The sequence below is a fragment of the Doryrhamphus excisus genome, linkage group LG18 (genome assembly GCF_037039965.1).
Source record: "Doryrhamphus excisus strain RoL-2023G ecotype Guam linkage group LG18, RoL_Dexc_Guam_v1.1, whole genome shotgun sequence".
Lineage (NCBI taxonomy): Eukaryota > Metazoa > Chordata > Actinopteri > Syngnathiformes > Syngnathidae > Doryrhamphus > Doryrhamphus excisus.
In genome coordinates, this window is record NC_136374.1 from 6,118,131 (window position 1) to 6,136,715 (window position 18,585).

Below are 18,585 nucleotides of genomic sequence, written 5' to 3' on the forward strand. Positions count from 1 at the left end.
TCCCTGAATGTGCAAATGATGACCCTTACCGTCACTAAGCACTTACCAGAAATGTACATACTTCTTCTTCTCTCCTTTTCAGTGGTGGATTGCAACCACCTGCCCCCATATTGACGGTATTAGAGCGGAAGAGCGGTGCACTGATGCTGTGTCGCATGAACATACTTATACACTCTTTCTTATACACACGGTCCCATTAAGTACGCTAGGGCGCCAGATTGAGACACAACATGACTTCATTCATCAACGTCGCTGATTTTCTCATTTGCACTTGACGTCTAAACGCTTGTGCACGGGTATTGTTACGTTGCACACACAAGGCTCCATTTCACAGCATTATTTGTTTGCAATGGCCTTCATCACTCAGACTTAGATGACTGTGGCGAGATCATTGGCACTGCAGTCAGATCAACCTGTCCTCCTGTGTGTGTGTGGCTGGGCTAAAACAGAGAGTGACGGCCACTCAAAGGTTGGAGAGAGAGAAAGAAGTGATGAGTGAAGACGATGACCTACCGAGACAGAACTGTGTGTGTGTGTGTGTGTGTGTGTGCATGTGTGTATATGAGAGAGAAACACTGGGAATGAAAGTGAGCAGGCAGAGCAATGATTGCCAGCAATCATCCTCTACACAATGATCAGGTCATCAAGGTGTCAAGCTACAACATTCACACACACACAACTCACACACACACACACACACACGTAGAAATACATCTGTGGCGACATAAAGACAATAAGGCACTCACCTTTGCAGCTAATAAGGCCTGAAAGTGGAACACATTCTACACTTCATTCTTCACATCAGGGGTCTCAAACACACGGCCCGCGGGCCAAATGTGGCCCGCAGGACACTAGTTTGAGGCCCTCGCCTTGATATGAAAGTTCAATGTTAGTTTGATATGGATGCTGTATGGTATCATGTACCCAGAAAAAATTATTACGTTTGATTAATGTTCATGTTAAAGGTTAAATAACTGTTAATAGTTATCCTCCCTATCCGTGTGGAAGTGGTAAGTTTTTGGCTATTTAAGTTTAAAGGAAATAACTTGAAGGCTACCGTTTAGGTCGCTAGCTCTCTAGTTTGCGAGTTAGCATGTGTCTCAAGACCCTGCAGTTGCGCAATATGTTGTAAATAAAAAGAATATAAATGTGACTATAGTCGTGTTTTGTCATGTCTACAGGGCTCTAATAATGCTTTGTTCATTTTAATCTGAAAAAAATAATTTGTCTACCCACCAACTATATGTGGTTTCTTAAGGTTTTATTATTTGCCCTTTTATTGTTATTATTATATTTATTTATTTATTACTGATTGATTGATTTTCTTTATTCTTGATTTGTTCATTTATTTTTCATCTTATTTTGTGTAGAAAAATAAAAAGTAAGATATTTGAGAACAATGGAATGTTTTATCAGAGCTTTTATTGTAGAAAATCAAAACCAAAGCAAAGTTTATTCATTTTTCTGTTTTTCATAAATGCGTTTTTTTGGAAAACCTGATGCGGCCCAGTCTCGTCCTGACCCTAGCTCCAGTGGCCCCCAAGTAAATTGAGTTTGAGACCCCTGGTGTACATGATGTGTGTCTTCATGGAGGTCACAGCCAATCATGATATTACATTTCTTTTTTATTTTGTGTGTTTACATTTTAATTTTTGTGTGCCTTTTAATAGTAGTGCAGATGATTCTCGGTTTACGCCTTTCTGTTCTATGATTATGAATGCACTTCCATAAATTATTAATACTGTACAAAAAGAAAACAAGAATAAGTTGCAAGCCGTACATCGGCAGAGTAACATGTGGGCAAAGTACAGTAATATGACATTCATAGTTCATCTCTACTGGTTGAATGTAAAAGGGACTAAGGATGCATACTCTGTACTACAATGGCACCGGTGCCTTCGGTACATACACATTGCAATACATTGCAGTATGCAACTTGCAATTTAAAATTTTGTTCATAACACACACGGTGCATTTGACAAGACAACGGGCACGATTGTGCATCAGTCACTGACAGTATTTTTTTTTCTTTGCTTTTTTCAGCTGATAAAAGCAGTTAAAACTGCTTGTAGTACTGAACATGGTGCTTTTGAGAAAATACAGTCAACATGGCTGACAGATAATGTGCAGATATTAAGATCCACCCATTTCAGGTAAAGACACACCCATTTCCGGTTTATGCCTCGCCCACTGAGAGTACTGATACGGATCCAGATCATTTAGATCAGGGGTCTCAAACTAAAAAAAAAATGTATTTATTAAAAACAGAAAAATAAATAAATAAACTGTCTTCAATGGTTGTGCTTCTGCAATACCCTACACTTTTTTCAGTGCAAATATCTTAATTTTTATTTTTCTACACAAAATAAGATGAAAAAATAAATAAACAATTTAAGCTGTCACTTCTGGGTACATGATGCCATACAGCATCCATATCAAACTCACACATTAAACTTTCATATCAAGGTTGGGGGCCTCAAAATAGCATCCCGCGTGCCCCTTTTGGCCCGCAGGCCGCAAGTTTGAGACCCCTGATTTAGATGGATGAACAGATACAGATGCAGATATAGTCACGACCAAAATTCGCTTCTTGTTTTTCTTTTTGTACGCTATTAATAATTTACGGAAGTGCATTCATAATCATAGAACAGAATGCCGTAAACCGAGAACCACCTGCACTACTATTAAAAAGTACACAAAAATTAAAATGTAAACATACACACACAAAAAAAGAGCGAGACAAAAACAGCAGCAACAAGAATTCCCATAAATCCCATAAAAAATCCCATAAATGTCAATGATGGCTAAGGGTCACAATGGAGATGATATCACTGAAATAGTCAAAACAGTCCAACTTACCAGTAGCAATAGTAACAATGAAGACATGAACCGTGGTAGTAAACACAATTACTGCAATACAGTTGCAGTATTTAAAATCTCACATCATTATTACTGTAATAATAGCATACCAATAAAGACATCAGGGATAAAATGGTAGCACCCATGTGCTGTGAGTGTCCATATGGAGGTGTGTACTTTTGTGTATATTACATTTGGGTTTGAACGCCACCAAATGCACGCTGTGTTTCAGTGATGCTAAGTGCAGCTACGTTAGCCTTCTTTTGCAAACGTTATAATAAAGTACTTGATTTGTTTTTGTGTACAGTAAAGCACCACCGAGGTGCTTTCATATTGGATAAATCATGGAATATGTATGTCGTTTTTTTTTTGGAAGGCGCGGATGGTGTCAATACTGCGATGTTATGATTCGCACACACACACACACACACACACACACACACACACACAACACACACACAGAGGGAGAATGTTATTTAGACCTTCCTCCAGGCTGTCAAATAATCATTATATTTATTAACAGTATCAATATTGCATAAGTTCTTATTCAGAGTTGTGTGTGTGTGTGTGTGTGTGTGTGTGTGTGTGTGATGTGCTGACATGTCAGAAGGTAGCAGGTTGAATTATTGAACCTTTAGAAGGGAAACCAGGTGACTAATAAAAAGCAAGAAAGAAGAATCCACCTGCATCACTGAAACTTAGCTGTAGATAATACATACATGTATAATATATACATGTCTAATACATACATGTATAATACATACATTTGTAATACATACATGTATAATACATACATATAACCCGAATACAGTATTCGGAACGGCACAATTATTATTATTTTTTTTACAAATAATTAATTTGAACAAATACTTTTAAAATATTTGTATTTCACAGCTAGGAGACCAGGGTTCAATTCCACCCTCGGCCATCTCTGTGTGGATGATTGCATGTTCTCCCCGTGCATGCATGGGTTTTCTCCGGGTACTCCGGTTTCCTCCCACATTCCAAAAACATGCTAGGTTAATTGGTGACTCCAAATTGTCCATAGGTATGAATGTGAGTGTGAATGGTTGTTTGTCTATATGTGCCCTGTGATTGGCTGGCCACCAGTCCAGGGTGTACCCCGCCTGGACGCCCGAAGACAGCTGGGATAGGCTCCAGCACCCCTCGAGAGCGGTAGAAAATGAATGAATGAATGTATTGAAATACAGTAAATCATTTGTAAAGCAGAACATCTTTTTATCCCTCAATCTTTATTCAAAATTAATAAAGTAAATGAAAACCACAAGAGCAGCACAATATGGAATGGAATGGATTGAGTAAGGAAATCAAACAATGCACAACGATGAGCCAATTCAAGAAACAATACAAGCAGTTGATGTTTGCTAAATACAAGGATGAAGAGTCTTGAACCAGTCATGATGTGCTATATATATCACTATATTGACACTTACTATGGTACCCATTATGGCATTGGATGCTCATATCACCTCGTACTTCGGTACAAAGTGCATTATTTAAAAAAAAAACATTAACTGTATTATGGAAAGCAGGAAGTGAACAAATGTAACAGTTACTGATTGTAAAAGTACCAGATGGAGGGGTAGGATTTAATAAGCTTTGCTTCTTCCTACTCCTTTTGGACATGTGGAACTGTGAACTGATTATGGGATGCACTCAATTGTAATCTGATGCATGTTCAAATGAAATAAAACCATTACCATTACCATTACCATTACCATTACCATTACCATTACCATTACCATTACTGTATGTGATTATGAGCTCATTCATTTCCTCCATGACTGCTCTCAAGACGACTAATGTTCATTTTACCTGCAAAAAAAGCACAAAACGAGCACAAAAAATGCCACCATTCCAGTTCAATTGGGATCATGTTGGGGGGGGGAGGGGCAGGGTGAGCTTTGGTTGACTTATCTAATAAACTGTAATAACTAAAACACAAAAACAGCACAGACGTTCATTTTGCCCGCACAAAACTATTTGAGTTTTAAGGTAGGAAGTTGGCCAACTTCACTCAGGTACATTTTTGTACACTTTTCACTATTCCCAGGAACTTGCAACATTCATTCATTCATTCATTTTCTACTGCTTATCCTCACAAGGGTCGCGGGGGGTGCTGGAGCCTATCCCAGCTGTCTTCGGGCGAGAGGTGGGGTACACCCTGGACTGGTGGCCAGCCAATCACAGGGCACATGTAACAGTGTACCTTATTTACATTCCAAGGAGTTAGCGATCCTACAGCTTCAGCATTAGCGTTAGCATATTCTATACAGTCACTTATATTGATATTTAGCAGCTTCATTTGAAACAATAGAGCCCAAAAAAAAATGCCGATAACCCAGGTCAAATTATTAATGTTACTGTATCATATCAAGAAGTGTTTATTTATTCATATTTGTCATTATCCTGTGCCGCTAATTAGTGTCAATTTTTTTGTCTCTTTGTCTTCAGCGTTATGGCGGAAAAGTTAAAAAAAGGCGCCGCAGCACCGTTTGCGTTTGCAATCATCTAAAATTCCCTGTGAAGTCACGGCAGCTCCGCTTTTTATCCCACCGCTTCTTGACGAGACATTCTCGTTTTTGCCGTTTGATGAGTACAAAATGCTTGTCTAGGCGCTAACAGGCCCGCTAACGCTTTGATTCACGGCGCCAGTGAGTGATGGAAAAATAAGTTTGTTTATGTGTTGTCTCACGCTCCGGTCTAATGCCGAAACATAAAGAGAAAATTGAATGTAGTCAAGATAAATCAATGAAATGCTTCCGGCCTCCCAGCATGCCTTGAGGCACTTTTTTTGTAAGATGTATTGAGACTTAATATTGCCACGAGTTTCATTGTCCTGCTCTAAACTGTCATGTAAGACTAAAAAGATGCTTGGCTTCTCAATTATTTTCTGTCATGCTGCCCCCGAAGAAATTGATTTTTTTTTGGGCCCCCCCCCCCCCAAAAAAAAATTGAAATACTAAAGAAACTGATAATATTTATATATTTTCCTGTACTGCACAGACTGAACAAAATGGAGCACATATAAGCATATTAAGCATATAAGTTGAGTACTATAAATTTGTACATGTTGGTAGGTCTGGATTGAAATGAAAGCCTCTTGAAATGAGGCCCCCTGACAGTACCCCGTGCACCCCCCCAGGGGGCCTGCCGCACTGTTTGAGAAGCACTAGCTTAACGTGACTTTGCACTGATTGGCCAGCATGGCTGACATGTTAGCATCAGTTTGATTCCACCGGCATTGATGATCCTGACAGGGTGAAAAAACAGAAAACTGTCATGGAGTTAGCAAACATCACGATGGCCCAAAGCTGAGCTGACGGATGTCTTTCGTTGCGGGAGTGGCGCCGTTTGGCTGATGGACGGTCAAAGTGCAGGCTCCGTCCTTGTGTGCATGCTAATGCTGGCTCATGAATATTAATGAGCTCCGGTGGGAAGCCAGCATCTAAATAAAGAATGAAGGGTCAGCTTCTGCGTTTAACATCCACTGATTGATTGGCAGAGGAAACAAATCAGGCTGCTTGTGGTGACTTTTTTTAAATTTGAAGGATTAGCAGAATTTTATCTTCATGCTGGAGCCTATCCCAGCTGTCTTCGGGCGAGAGAGTAATGTGGGAGGAAGTCGGAGTCCTTGGAGAAACCCACGCATGCACGGGGAGAACATGCAAACTCCACACAGAGATGGCCGAGACTGGAATTGAACATGGGTCTCCTAGCTGTGACGGTGCCATGTAGCCCCACATAAGGTTTAGCGCAGGGGTGCTCACACTTTTTCAGCATGCGAGCTACTTTTAAAATGACAGAGTCAAAATGATCTACCCACTACAAAAATGCAAAACATCTATTTATTTTCAAATGTATTGAGGATTATTTGTACGTACAATGTATGTTGATGTACCTTACATAACCAAATGAGCCAATATTGTAAAACACACATAATTAACTATTAACATTTTTTGTAATTACCTGAGTTTACTTTGATGACTTGCACTGAATTGAATCAGCCAGGGATGCATAGTCCGGACAGTAGCTGCTGATAGCCAGGTTAGCCAGGTTAGCCAGGTTAGCCAGGTTAGCCAGGTTAGCCAGGTTAGCCAGGTTAGCCAGGCAAACGCACTTTGAAAAAGACATTGTGAAAAAAAAGTCCACCTCCCATTCCGTATGGAAGTGATATGTTTTTGCCTTTTTACTTGGTCCAGCTACTTCACTCATTTTAGTGACCATAAACTTTAGCAAGGGCTTAAAATCTGACGCAATTCGCCGACTAGCTTAGCACTTTGCATTGTTGTTTACGCATGAGCGGTGACCTAAAGGTCAAAATTCAGTTGTCATCTGATTGGTTGTCCTGTATGTCAATCAAGTAACGGGGATGGATCATAGGCTGACATCGCAAGTTCTGCTGCACTTAGAGACGTTGTTTGATTTGATTGGCCACCCGAAGGGCAACATTCAGTTGTCATCTGAATGGCTGCCCTGTATATCAATCAAGTGACGGCATTGATGCTAGGATGATATTTTTTTAATGTCACGCCGCGACCAGCCATCGACCAGTACCACCTCCGCGATCAACCGGTAGATCGCGATCGACTTAATGAGCACCCCTGGTTTAGCGGAATTGTGATGACATTATTGGTATGATGTAATGAAATCAAACATTCAGCATTTTGGTCCCTTTATTAGATTTTTATTATTAACCACATTTCAAACAACTAAACAACCAATGTCAATCTAAGCACTTTTCCGGACAAATAATTTTGGAATTATACAAAAACAAATGTACAAATTCAAGACCAAAAAAACTAAACAACATCAAAAGGAAAATATAAAAGCAGCTGAAACGAGGCGTCGCCAGCCAGCCAAGCCCGACTGGACCCAACGTCAACAAACAGATGAAGAATCAACACTTTGCTATGGACATTTAAAAAATGTTCCAGACGCCTAAAAAAAAAAAATAAAAATAAAAAATGTTGCAGAATTAAAAATAACAAAATTATCCAAATAAAAAAAAATAATAAATAAAGCAGTCTGATGTACAGATATGTAAAAAACAACTTAAAAACAAGCATGGATGGTCTGGTAGGCCGCTATACAACACGATAGATGGACCAACATAAGGAATAATTTCTCCCATTTGGCTTATTCTTCTTTCCATGCGAGTCCGAGCACAGCTGAGAGCAAAGTAAAGAAATACTCCGACGTTTGGACAACATGGACAGAATTCAAGAAGAGAAGAAAGAAAGGACGGAATGATTGTTTGACTGTGGTTGTCTTCTTATTTACAGCCTGGGTGGATGCACACCAACATGTCCGCTCGTGCAACCGTTTATGTTTGCAACAACGTTCAAACCTGCGCTCTCACACTCTTGTCATGAGGTGGTCCGCAAGCTATTCCGGCTTCTGGACCATTTATCATTGACTTATTCATCTTTGGTAGCCAATCAGTGGACAGCAAACCTGTCAAGAACTTCACAACATATTTTGCTTACTCTTCTCTCCGCTTTTCTGACCTAGACGGATGTTCAGGTTTGTTGTTGTTGCACGTGACTCCGCCCCACAATTGCTTGAAAGATTGCGTCAAGGGGCGGAGTCAAGGCCACATGTGTGCAGGTGTGCATCTAGCACGTCGACGGAGACAACATTCAAGGCGTAGAATAATCTAAAAAGTCAGAGACTGTACAATAATCACATGACAGCCCGCAGCCACACAAAGCTGAAAAAGCTTTCATAAACGTCTCGTCTTCTTCTTCTTCTTCTTCCTTTGTACACGTCCTTCAACGTGACGGAAGCCAACGCTCGATGCAGACGCACGCATCCTGACAAGTTGGCGTCCGTCAACGCAAAGCTTTGTTTTATGTTTTGTTGTGCGTCCGCGTGTTGCGTTGATGGTACATCAGAAGGAGCTGAGGGCCTCCAGAGCAACCTCGTAGCAGAACTTGTATTGTTCCTAGCAAGAGGAAAAACATTAGCTTGCTTTTTTTTAGTTCCATTTCAGCCAATAAAGATCTCCTCACCATGGTCTCCACCATGTTGGTCTTGTTGTTCCTCAGGGTTTTGACCGTGTGGAACACGTCCACGATGTTCTGCTGCTGGATCATCTCATTGATGCTGCAGATGGCACAGAAGGTTCCGGAACGCCCGCCGCCCGTTCTGCAGAGAGGAGAGAATTGGGTCACCGGTCATAAACAGACAGACAGGTTAGTGCGCAGACCTCACAGCTAGGAGACCAGGGTTCAATACCACCCTCGGTCATCTCTGTGTGGAGTTTGCATGTTCTCCCCGTGCATGCGTGGGTTTTCTCCGGGTACTCCGGTTTCCTCCCACATTCTAAAAACATGCTAGGTTAATTAGCGACTCCAAATTGTCCATAGGTATGAATGTGAGTGTGAATGGTTGTTTGTCTATATGTCCCTGGTGAGGATAAGTGGTAGAAAATGAATGAATGAATGATTCGGTTGAGCTGGTTTCATAATTATACCTTTTGAGTGTTAAGTTGGTGTGTGATGAGTTTAGTGTTCTTTATAAGAACACTAACACATTCCAAAAACATGCTAGGTTAATTAGCGACTCCAAATTGTCCATAGGTATGAATGTGAGTGTGAATGGTTGTTTGTCTATATGTGCCCTGTGATTGGCTGGCCACCAGTCCAGGGTGTACCCTGCCTCTCGCCCGAAGACAGCTGGGATAGGCTCCAGCACCCCCGCGACCCTCATGAGGATAAGCGGTAGAAAATGAATGATGGAAAATGAAGAATAGTGGAAATTGTGGATTTTCTCGGATGTGTTGCCAGATAGCCACCCTGCGATGGCCCTTTCAACACTGCATGCAACTTCATGCTAAGTCTACAAAGGACCGATATAGCCCACTAATGGAGGTCAAATTCCCAAAAGGACGGATGTGTATGGCAGGTGTCCTCATCTAAGAAGCCTGCATCCTGCATGAGGCGTCTCAATGAAGATTAAAAACTTCAAAACTAGGATGTGAAGCCACCATGCGGCCCTGATGCAAATACATTTCCATTATTTTCCTTTCAATCGACTGGTGTAGCAAAGTCTTACCTTGAGGTTACCTGAGACTCATAAATTGATTTTGTGGGTTTTCATTTTGTTATTCAGCGAGTCTGTAGGCCACAGAAGAGCAAGCAATCTCAGCCAAAGGTCTCTAAGTGCTTTGTGTTCAGAGATTGATGCCACTTGCCGACTTTTTCCCACTGGAACAAATCTTTCAACATCACAACCTCCCACAGAGCCAAGTGTCAAACTTTCTGCAAAATAAACTCTTTAACCTCTGAGTTTTTTTTTGCAACTTTTTGGTTAAATTGCTAAAAAAAAAAAAAAAAAAAAAAAAGGTCATACGCAAAGTATCTGTAAAGCTTTCCTTGAACCATTTGGACTACAGGTGGATTTGGGATCTTTAGAAAGCTAAAAGCTGAATTTTATCCCCCAAAGACAGAATCGGTCTAAATGCTACTGGCATTGAGGAAAATGAGTTTGAGAACACCGCAAAAAAAAACATTTTCATTGGAAAAATATGACTTGAACACAATAGTCCAAAATAGTCCTTGAGGTCTACGATGGATAAAATGTGGATAAGTCTCGGGGACTAGCTCAGGGTCTGCTTAATAGAACCATTTTTTGTTTTTTTGAGAAGTACTTGCAGTGATAGCACATTGTTTCAGGTTCAACGGGACTGCGAAAAGTTTGGGCTTCAACGGCACACAAAGAGCACAGAAACATCACATACTCAAGCAGCGCCCGGGACTTACAGGCAGTGCACGACCGTCCTCCCGTCTCCGCCATCGTACTGCTCCTGCCACTTGGCCAGCCGCCTGACCAGCTGCAGGATGGAGCGCTTGGAGAGGGGCGTGTCCCTGTAGGCTGGCCACCCGATGAACTGGAAGTGCTGCACCAGGCGATAGCCATCCTGTGGCTGAGGAGAGACAAAGCCGACGTTACGAACTCAACCTGGAAGACCAAATATCCTTCATTTATCGTCTGGAAAATGAATGATCAAAAACGAACCATACGTCCCAAAAGACCAACGCAGAACTACTGAAGCTCAGAGGAAACATCTTCAACATTCCAAACAACACAACACATACAGCAACCTTGAAAATTGCATTTTGTGCATGAAAGATGCCCACCACGACTAGCAATTTTAAATTACTAAATAAATTTAAAAAATGGTTAAATGTTTAAAATCTATCTAAAAAAAAATAATAAAAATAAAAATAAAAAATGTATCTATCGGCACTCTGTGACAAATGACTCAAGCGAATGGAGTACCCAGGGGTGGTGGTTGTTTTGGCGACAACTAGTGGCTGCAATAATTCATTGACTTTATTGTAATGGTAATGGTTTTATTTCATTTGAACATGCATCAGATTACAATTGAGTGCATCCCATAATAAGTTCCCAGTTCCACATGTCCAAAAGGAGTAGGAAGAAGCAAAGCTTATTAAATCCTACCCCTCCATCTGGTACTTTTACAATCAGTAACTGTTACATTTGTTCACTTCCTTCTTTCCATAATACAGTTTAAGGTTTTTTTTGTTGGTTTTTTTTTTGTTTTTTAATTTTATGTCCCGTACCGAAGTACGAGGTGATATGACCATACAATGACATTATGTGTACCATAGTAACTGGTTTTTTTTTTACATTAGTAGAGCCTTCTAGACATAATATAACACCCCTATAGTCACCTTTCCACACCTATTACCCAATATAGGAGACATAATAAGCCATCATTTAAGCCATAAGACCCGTGTTCATGTGGTAGGAGTAGGTCTGGTGCTTGTGTGTCTCACTTGACATTACAGTAACATTACTGACACTGACATATCATTTAGGCCAGAGTACAGAAAAATACATGGAATTTGAAGTGGCAACAAGGGATTACTGTAGTTTTTCATAAAAGTAATTAATTACCAGTTTAAGTAACTTTTAAGTTGCTTTTTTGAAAAACCTTCACATATGTAAGATTGTACGGCTTTTTAACATAGTCCTAGCATATAAGTGTTTCAAATGTACTTCTTCCCTGAGATCATATTTCTCCTCTCTTGTAGAGAAGTATTGGATGACATTTTTAGCTAATTGGTTATTTTTAGCCTTATGCATTATTTTAGCTGTTTGAAGATGAACTATATCAGCAAGTTTAAGTAATTGTGATTTTAGAAATAAGGAGTTAGTATGTTCTCTGTAGGCAGCATTATGAATTATCCTTACTGACCTTTTTTGCAGTACATTTAGCGAGTGACAGTGCAGTTCAGCACACAAACAGATGATAGAACATACCCAAATATTTCATAATACGCTTCTGCCTTGGAGACTAATGCTTCTGTAAGTAATGTGCAACTATAACAACCTGAAATGAGAAATGTGCTATTTTAGTCAGCAGTGTTGTTTCATGAGGAGAGTCATTATGTCTAGCGTGGAGATTGGAGCTGCTGCAGCAGTAAATACACACACGTAGGATTTTAACTCCATTTTCATTCACAAAAATGAAATGGTTTGATATGTTTCTCAAGCATTGTTTTAGACGGCCTGCGAAAGCCTGGTAATAATACACATAAAAAATATTTTATTTCCTGTCATTGTTTTATTTATTCATACAAAATTCATATACAATTATTTTAAAAATAAAAACAACACTCTTAAAATATTATAGTTTATTTTATTTTTAAAAAAATAATATTTAAAAATATTTATATATTGAAATGTTATTGTTATTTGTGTACATTTATAATATATTAATATTAAGTAACTTGATTAAGTAAACATTAAAAAAATACATTATAAAGTGACAGAAAATTAGAGTTCAACTCCACCTTAATATAAAGTATTCATTATCAATTGATTGATTGGTTGAAGATGTAAAAAGTATATCTAAAACCATACGAAAACACCCACAAAAATTTTTCATTTAATTAAAAATATATTTCTATTGCATAATTGGATGCTGTCTATGTTTATTTGTCCAGACCTTAAAGGGGACCTTTTATGCTCATTTATTGAGTTGTGGACTCCTATAGAGCAGCAACACACAATAACACTTTTTTATTTTATTTTATTAAATTACATTAAATTATTATTATTATTTTTTAATTAATTAATTTTAAATTAAAAATAAATAAATTTCACTTTCTATATGTTCCAGAATTTGCACCTGTATTTCCTTGGATTTACAAAAATGTATTCCACCCACAGCCCACCTCAGGGCATTCCCACTCGGCTTGTACAGCAAACAGCTTGCACCCGGGCACGGCCATGTAAGGAAGCTCAGCTCACTGTGATGTCAGTATTATTTAAAAATATTTCTATATAGAAATTTCATTGTTATTTATGTACATTTATAATATATTTATATTAAGTAACTTGATTAAGTAAACATTAAAAAAATCATAGAGGGACAGAAAATTAGAGTTTGTTGTTGTCAACTCCACCTTAATATGAACTATCCATTATGAATTAATTGGTTGGAGATGTAAAAAGTATATCTAAAACATTATTATTATTATTTGAAATATTTAATTATCTTATGTATTATTTATTAATTAATGCTATGGTATGTTTATGTTTATGCTTAATAACTTGAGGGGCGAGTAACTGAAGCAATGACTAAAAAAAAGGACAAATTACAAGAAGTCTAAAATGGGATAACTGCATTGCATTTCATCACAACTTGGAAATTGAAAAAAACTTTGCAGAAATTCTACAAGAATAAATATTAATACATATTTATACATATATTAATAAATATTTAGAGAAAAAAAGTTGTAATTCAATGTGAAATGGTTATAATTTTACAAGATAACATTGTCATTTTATGCATATCCACCTTAATATGAACTATCCATTATGAATGAATTGGTTGGAGATGTAAAAAGTATATCTAAAACCATATGAAAACACCCAAAAAAAAATTTGCCAGAGGCATCGTCCTACAAGTATGCGTCGTTGATTGAAATGAGTCATTTTTCATGTTGTTCTGGCACTAAATGTCTTTTCTTTGGGAAACCTTTCATTCAATTTCATGGCACCTTTTTGCTCGACTGTGCCCGAGGCACCTTGGCATCCATCGCCCTGAAATAGAAAAACCCCACCGCTGCTGTCAGGCCAATTTGCTATCGCCGGAGCAGACGCGCAGAGGCAAACGTTTCTAACGCTTCTCCGCTTCCTGTGGGGATTGCACCGAGCCTCCCCCTCCGCACCTGATGGCTTACCGGACGGTGTGGCGGCCATGATTTGAACTACTTCATGCTCAGCTGGCGATGTGTGTGACCAGCGAGAATGAGAGCGGGGCAGTAGGGGGGGCGGGCCGGTAGATGAGGTCACACCGGAGTCTACCGACAACATGATGCCGCTAGAGTGCTAGCTTTATTGATTGATTGGGAAAGAAACAGGAAGTTAAGAAGAGCTTGCGTACCCTGGCCATGTTGCAGATCCTGAAGATGCGATTGATGATGTCATCATCGATGTCTGCTGAGATGAATTCCACCTGAATGGGTCCGTAGCAGCAGGAGCTTTTCTCCGGCCAGTACTGCATACATAACTGTGGAGGAGTCAAGTCTTAGTGACTGTTATGACAGACAGCTTTCCCTGTCACATCAGCATATTTTACCGCCATTTCCCTGATGTTTGTGGAATATTTGATGAGTTGTTTTTTTTTCCAGTTGATTATTTCTTTTGTGCAAGGAGCCAGCTGTCATTCATTGCTTACTACAAGAGCAGACATGGCATTCATTAAATGACGCGTCTTTATTACAGGCACACGTCGGGGCTGCTGAGCCAGCATGCTGGGGGCTTTACTTGGATTGTTTTGAGTGTTTCTGTATTGATATTATGGATTGTGTTGGGGCGTATCTGTTGAATCTGTCCAGTTTAAAGTCTGGACACATTATTAAAATAATATAATTTTTTAATGATTTCGAATATGTGTGATATAAATAAATGTGTTCTTATTTTTAATGCAATTTATTGAATTTACATTATTATATAATTTTACATGAATATACATTAATTATGCATATATTTTTATATAATATTTATATATATATATATATAATTTTATATTTATTGTTTTTTTACTCATGTTTTAACTGTGTATTAATGAATGAATGTTGTATTTTAATGTATCTTTTACTCTGTTTACTTGTTTTTATTCAACTCCATTCTACTGTACAGTGTCTTTGAGTATTTTGAAAAGCGTGTTACAAATACATTTTATTATTATTATTATTATTATTATTATTGTTTGAATTATTTGAAATATTTCATAATCTTATGTATTATTTATTAATTAATGCTTTGGTATGTGTATATTAATAACTTGAGGGGCGAGTAACTGAAGCAATGATTAAAAAAAGGACAAATTACAAAAAGTCTAAAATAGGATAACTGCATTGTATTTCATCTCAATTTGGAAATTGAAAAAAACTGCAGAAATTCTACAAGAATAAATATTAATACATATTTATAAATATAATATTATAATACATATATATAAATATATATAAAATAATATAAATAATATATATAAATATAATATATAAATATTTAGACTAAAAAGTTGTAATTTTAGAGAGAGAAAGATAACATTGTCATTTTATGCATATCCATTTTGGAAAAAAGGGTGTTTTGTTTATTTAGCCCATGAAAATGACCGTTTTCATGCTAAAAGTTGCTGACCACTTTCCAAACTATCAGACTTTGCCGGCATGCAGCCGTGGTCCTTTTGGGCTGCTGTGAGTAAACCCTAAGAGGAGAACGACTTGGCCAAAAGCAGGAAGTGTGGGTGTGTGTGCGTGCACGTCTTGCACCTGTGCGGCGTCCATCTCGTTGAGCATGACGATGGACGAGCAGTTGTAGTCAAACACCAGCCTCCAGAAGTCGCCCATGGTGTTTGGCAAAGGATGCTGGGTAACGATGAAGGCCGCCGGCTGTTTGTGGCTCTGGGGGAGTCGAGATGGAGCATGCATGAGCAAGCAAACACACGTGCACACACACACACACACACACACACACACACAAGCCAGCTGCGTCTATCCTTACATCCATCAAAGCTGCATTGATGTAGTTGGAGCTCTCGCCATCCACCGAGATGAGGAAAGGCAGGCAGCGGTCCGCAGACAGAACATCCATGCTGCGGTTCTTGTCGTGGTTCCTGGGTAGCAAACCTACACTGCAGTCCTCTGGCCGCACTCTAGGGGTCACTATATTAAGTGTCTGGTGAAAAGAAATATAAAGTATGGAAGGAAATAAGCAGAAGCCTAAATACTAGAACAGTACAAAAAGTACACAGTCAGGGTCCAAAACATATTTCATGAAACACGTTTGTGGGCATCACAAAAAAAAAAACAAAAAAAAAAATCCCAAATCCTAAATCTACAGAATATTAAACATACAGTACATTCACATTTCATCAAAATAAAAAAAATCATAATAAAAATAATAATAAATAAAAAGTAATATATAGTAATATATATATATATATATGTATATATATATATTAATACATTTGATTAAAAAACATTCATTCATTCATTTTCTACTGCTTATCCTCACAAGTCTATCCCAGCTGTCTTCGGGGCCCACCCTGGACTGGTGGCCAGCCAATCACAGGGCACATATAGACAAACAACCATTCACACTCACATTCATACCTATGGACAATTTGGACTCGCCAATTAACCTCGCATGTTTTTGGAATGTGTTAGTGTTCTTACAAAGAACACTAAACTCATCACACACCAACTTAACACTCAAAAGGTATAATTATGAAACCAGCTCAACCGAAGCATTCATTCATTCATTCATTTTCTACCGCTTATTATCACGCGGGTCGCGGTGGGTGCTGGAGCCTATCCCAGCTGTCTTTGGGCGAGAGGCGGGGTCCACCTTGGACTGGTGGCCAGTCAATCACAGGGCACATATAGACAAACAACCATTCACACTCACATTCATACCTATGGACAATTTGGAGTCGCCAATTAACCTAGCATGTTTTTGGAATGTGGGAGGAAACCGGAGTACCCGGAGAAAACCCACGCATGCACGGGGAGAACATGCAAACTCCACACAGAGATGGCCGAGGGTGGAATTGAACCCTGGTCTCCTAGCTGTGAGGTCTGCGCGCTAATTAAAAGAAATGTCCATGTTCAACAATAAAAAACATGAAAGATCAGAGGGGCAATGCATGGTCGCCGTGGCAACGACAGATATGCTGTTCTCCTCATTCCCAGACAATGGCCTCAGGACCTCACCTGGAACTCGTCTTTGATCTGGCTGGAGTTGGTCTGAGGATCCAGTCTGTTGATGTTGTAGTAGATGGCTCGGAAGTCGCACACGGGGATGGCTGTGTTGCCGCACAAACACGCCTCCAAGATGGCGTCGTGGACGAACACGTATTGTTCCTGCCAAAATACAAGAAAAGAACATTTTTTAAAAAAAGTTACTTTCTACTTTGGGGCAGTTAGAATTGAGCCCCACGAGTTCTGCCTGGCAACAAGCGACCATGTGACATAACCAGCTTTGTTTGCTGTGGTTTTACGTAGAATCCGTGCCAGGGAGGGGTGACCATAGGGTTTTTTTATTGGCCTGCAGCACATTCTAAAAATATAATTAAAAAGACAAAACAAAATAGCAAAAATCTATAATTCAACAAAAAAAGTTGTAATTTTATGAGGAAGAATTACGTCATTTTAGCAGCATAAAACTGAAATCTTAAAAAAAGAATTAATAAAAATTTATAAAGCTATAAATGAAGTTATGTTACAAGAATAAAGTAAAAAATATACGGAAATAAAGTCCAAATTATGAGAGGAAAATTGAAGGAATTAAAAAATACAACTCAGAACTTTACAAGAACAAACTTTTATGAGGAAAAATTATGTAATTTTAGCACCATTGAGTAGAAATATGAAAGAAAGAAAAAGCAGTTAAAGATTTCAGAAGAATAAAGTCAAATTATTAAGATAAAATTTTTTTACAAGAATAAGCTTGTAATATTGCAATATTATTAGAAAAAACAAGTCATTTTAATAGCATAGAGTTGAAATATTCAAGCATAAATCTGTTTTTTTCTCGTAATGTTATGAGAAACAAAAAAAAATTGGAGAAAATCTATAATATTACAGAAATAAAGTTGTAGGGTTGGTAATAAAGTCATAATGTTACATAAGAAAAATTATGAAAATTAAAAACTGCAAAAATTGTAAAATCAGCATAACTGAAAATACTCAGCATAACTCAAAATATTAAGAAATTAAGAAAATTGTTATTTAAGAAGAAAAATATAATATTGAGAAGAAAGAGAACTATGTACAATATATATGTTGTTTGTAATATATAACACAATTGCAAGAAAAGATTAAAAAGATTGACGCTGATTTTTCGCCTATATGAGAAAGTTGAGAAACAGTTTTTTCTGGAAAAAATATTTCAGTTTTCACTGTTGGTAAAAGTTTGGACAGCCCTGATCCATGCAATTGTTTCTGCACACAAACGCCATCAGGAGTCCATCAGGAGCAGTGAAATGTTTGTCTTTCTCGACACGTCTGTCCCATTATTTGCTCGCCTTGCAGGCTGCCAAAAAATTGAAAGGACGGGTGCAGTCTTTCCATGCGCGGGATCAAACGTTGTCTTTGTGCTCGAACCGGCGCACCACGGCAAGCAGAGCACACGCCGCATGCTAATGTCGCCACCCAC

General features: G+C 38.5%; 1 protein-coding gene across 13 annotated transcripts in view; it reads right to left on the minus strand.

Annotated features, from left to right (window-relative positions):
* Window positions 1-7,538: 7,538 nt before the first annotated feature.
* The window catches only part of ptprt (protein tyrosine phosphatase receptor type T), a 230,143-nt gene continuing 219,096 nt past the window's right edge, over window positions 7,539-18,585 (minus strand). For all 13 annotated transcript variants that reach the window (XM_058054365.2, XM_058054362.2, XM_058054361.2 and 10 more), the window contains 7 exons: window positions 17,142-17,291; window positions 15,931-16,104; window positions 15,699-15,830; window positions 14,306-14,431; window positions 10,647-10,810; window positions 8,895-9,030; window positions 7,539-8,827 (listed from right to left, as the gene is read on the minus strand). In XM_058054365.2, coding sequence (XP_057910348.2) covers window positions 8,774-8,827; window positions 8,895-9,030; window positions 10,647-10,810; window positions 14,306-14,431; window positions 15,699-15,830; window positions 15,931-16,104; window positions 17,142-17,291 — 936 coding nt within the window. In that variant the 3' untranslated portion in view covers window positions 7,539-8,773. The remainder of the gene's footprint in view (window positions 8,828-8,894; window positions 9,031-10,646; window positions 10,811-14,305; window positions 14,432-15,698; window positions 15,831-15,930; window positions 16,105-17,141; window positions 17,292-18,585) is intronic.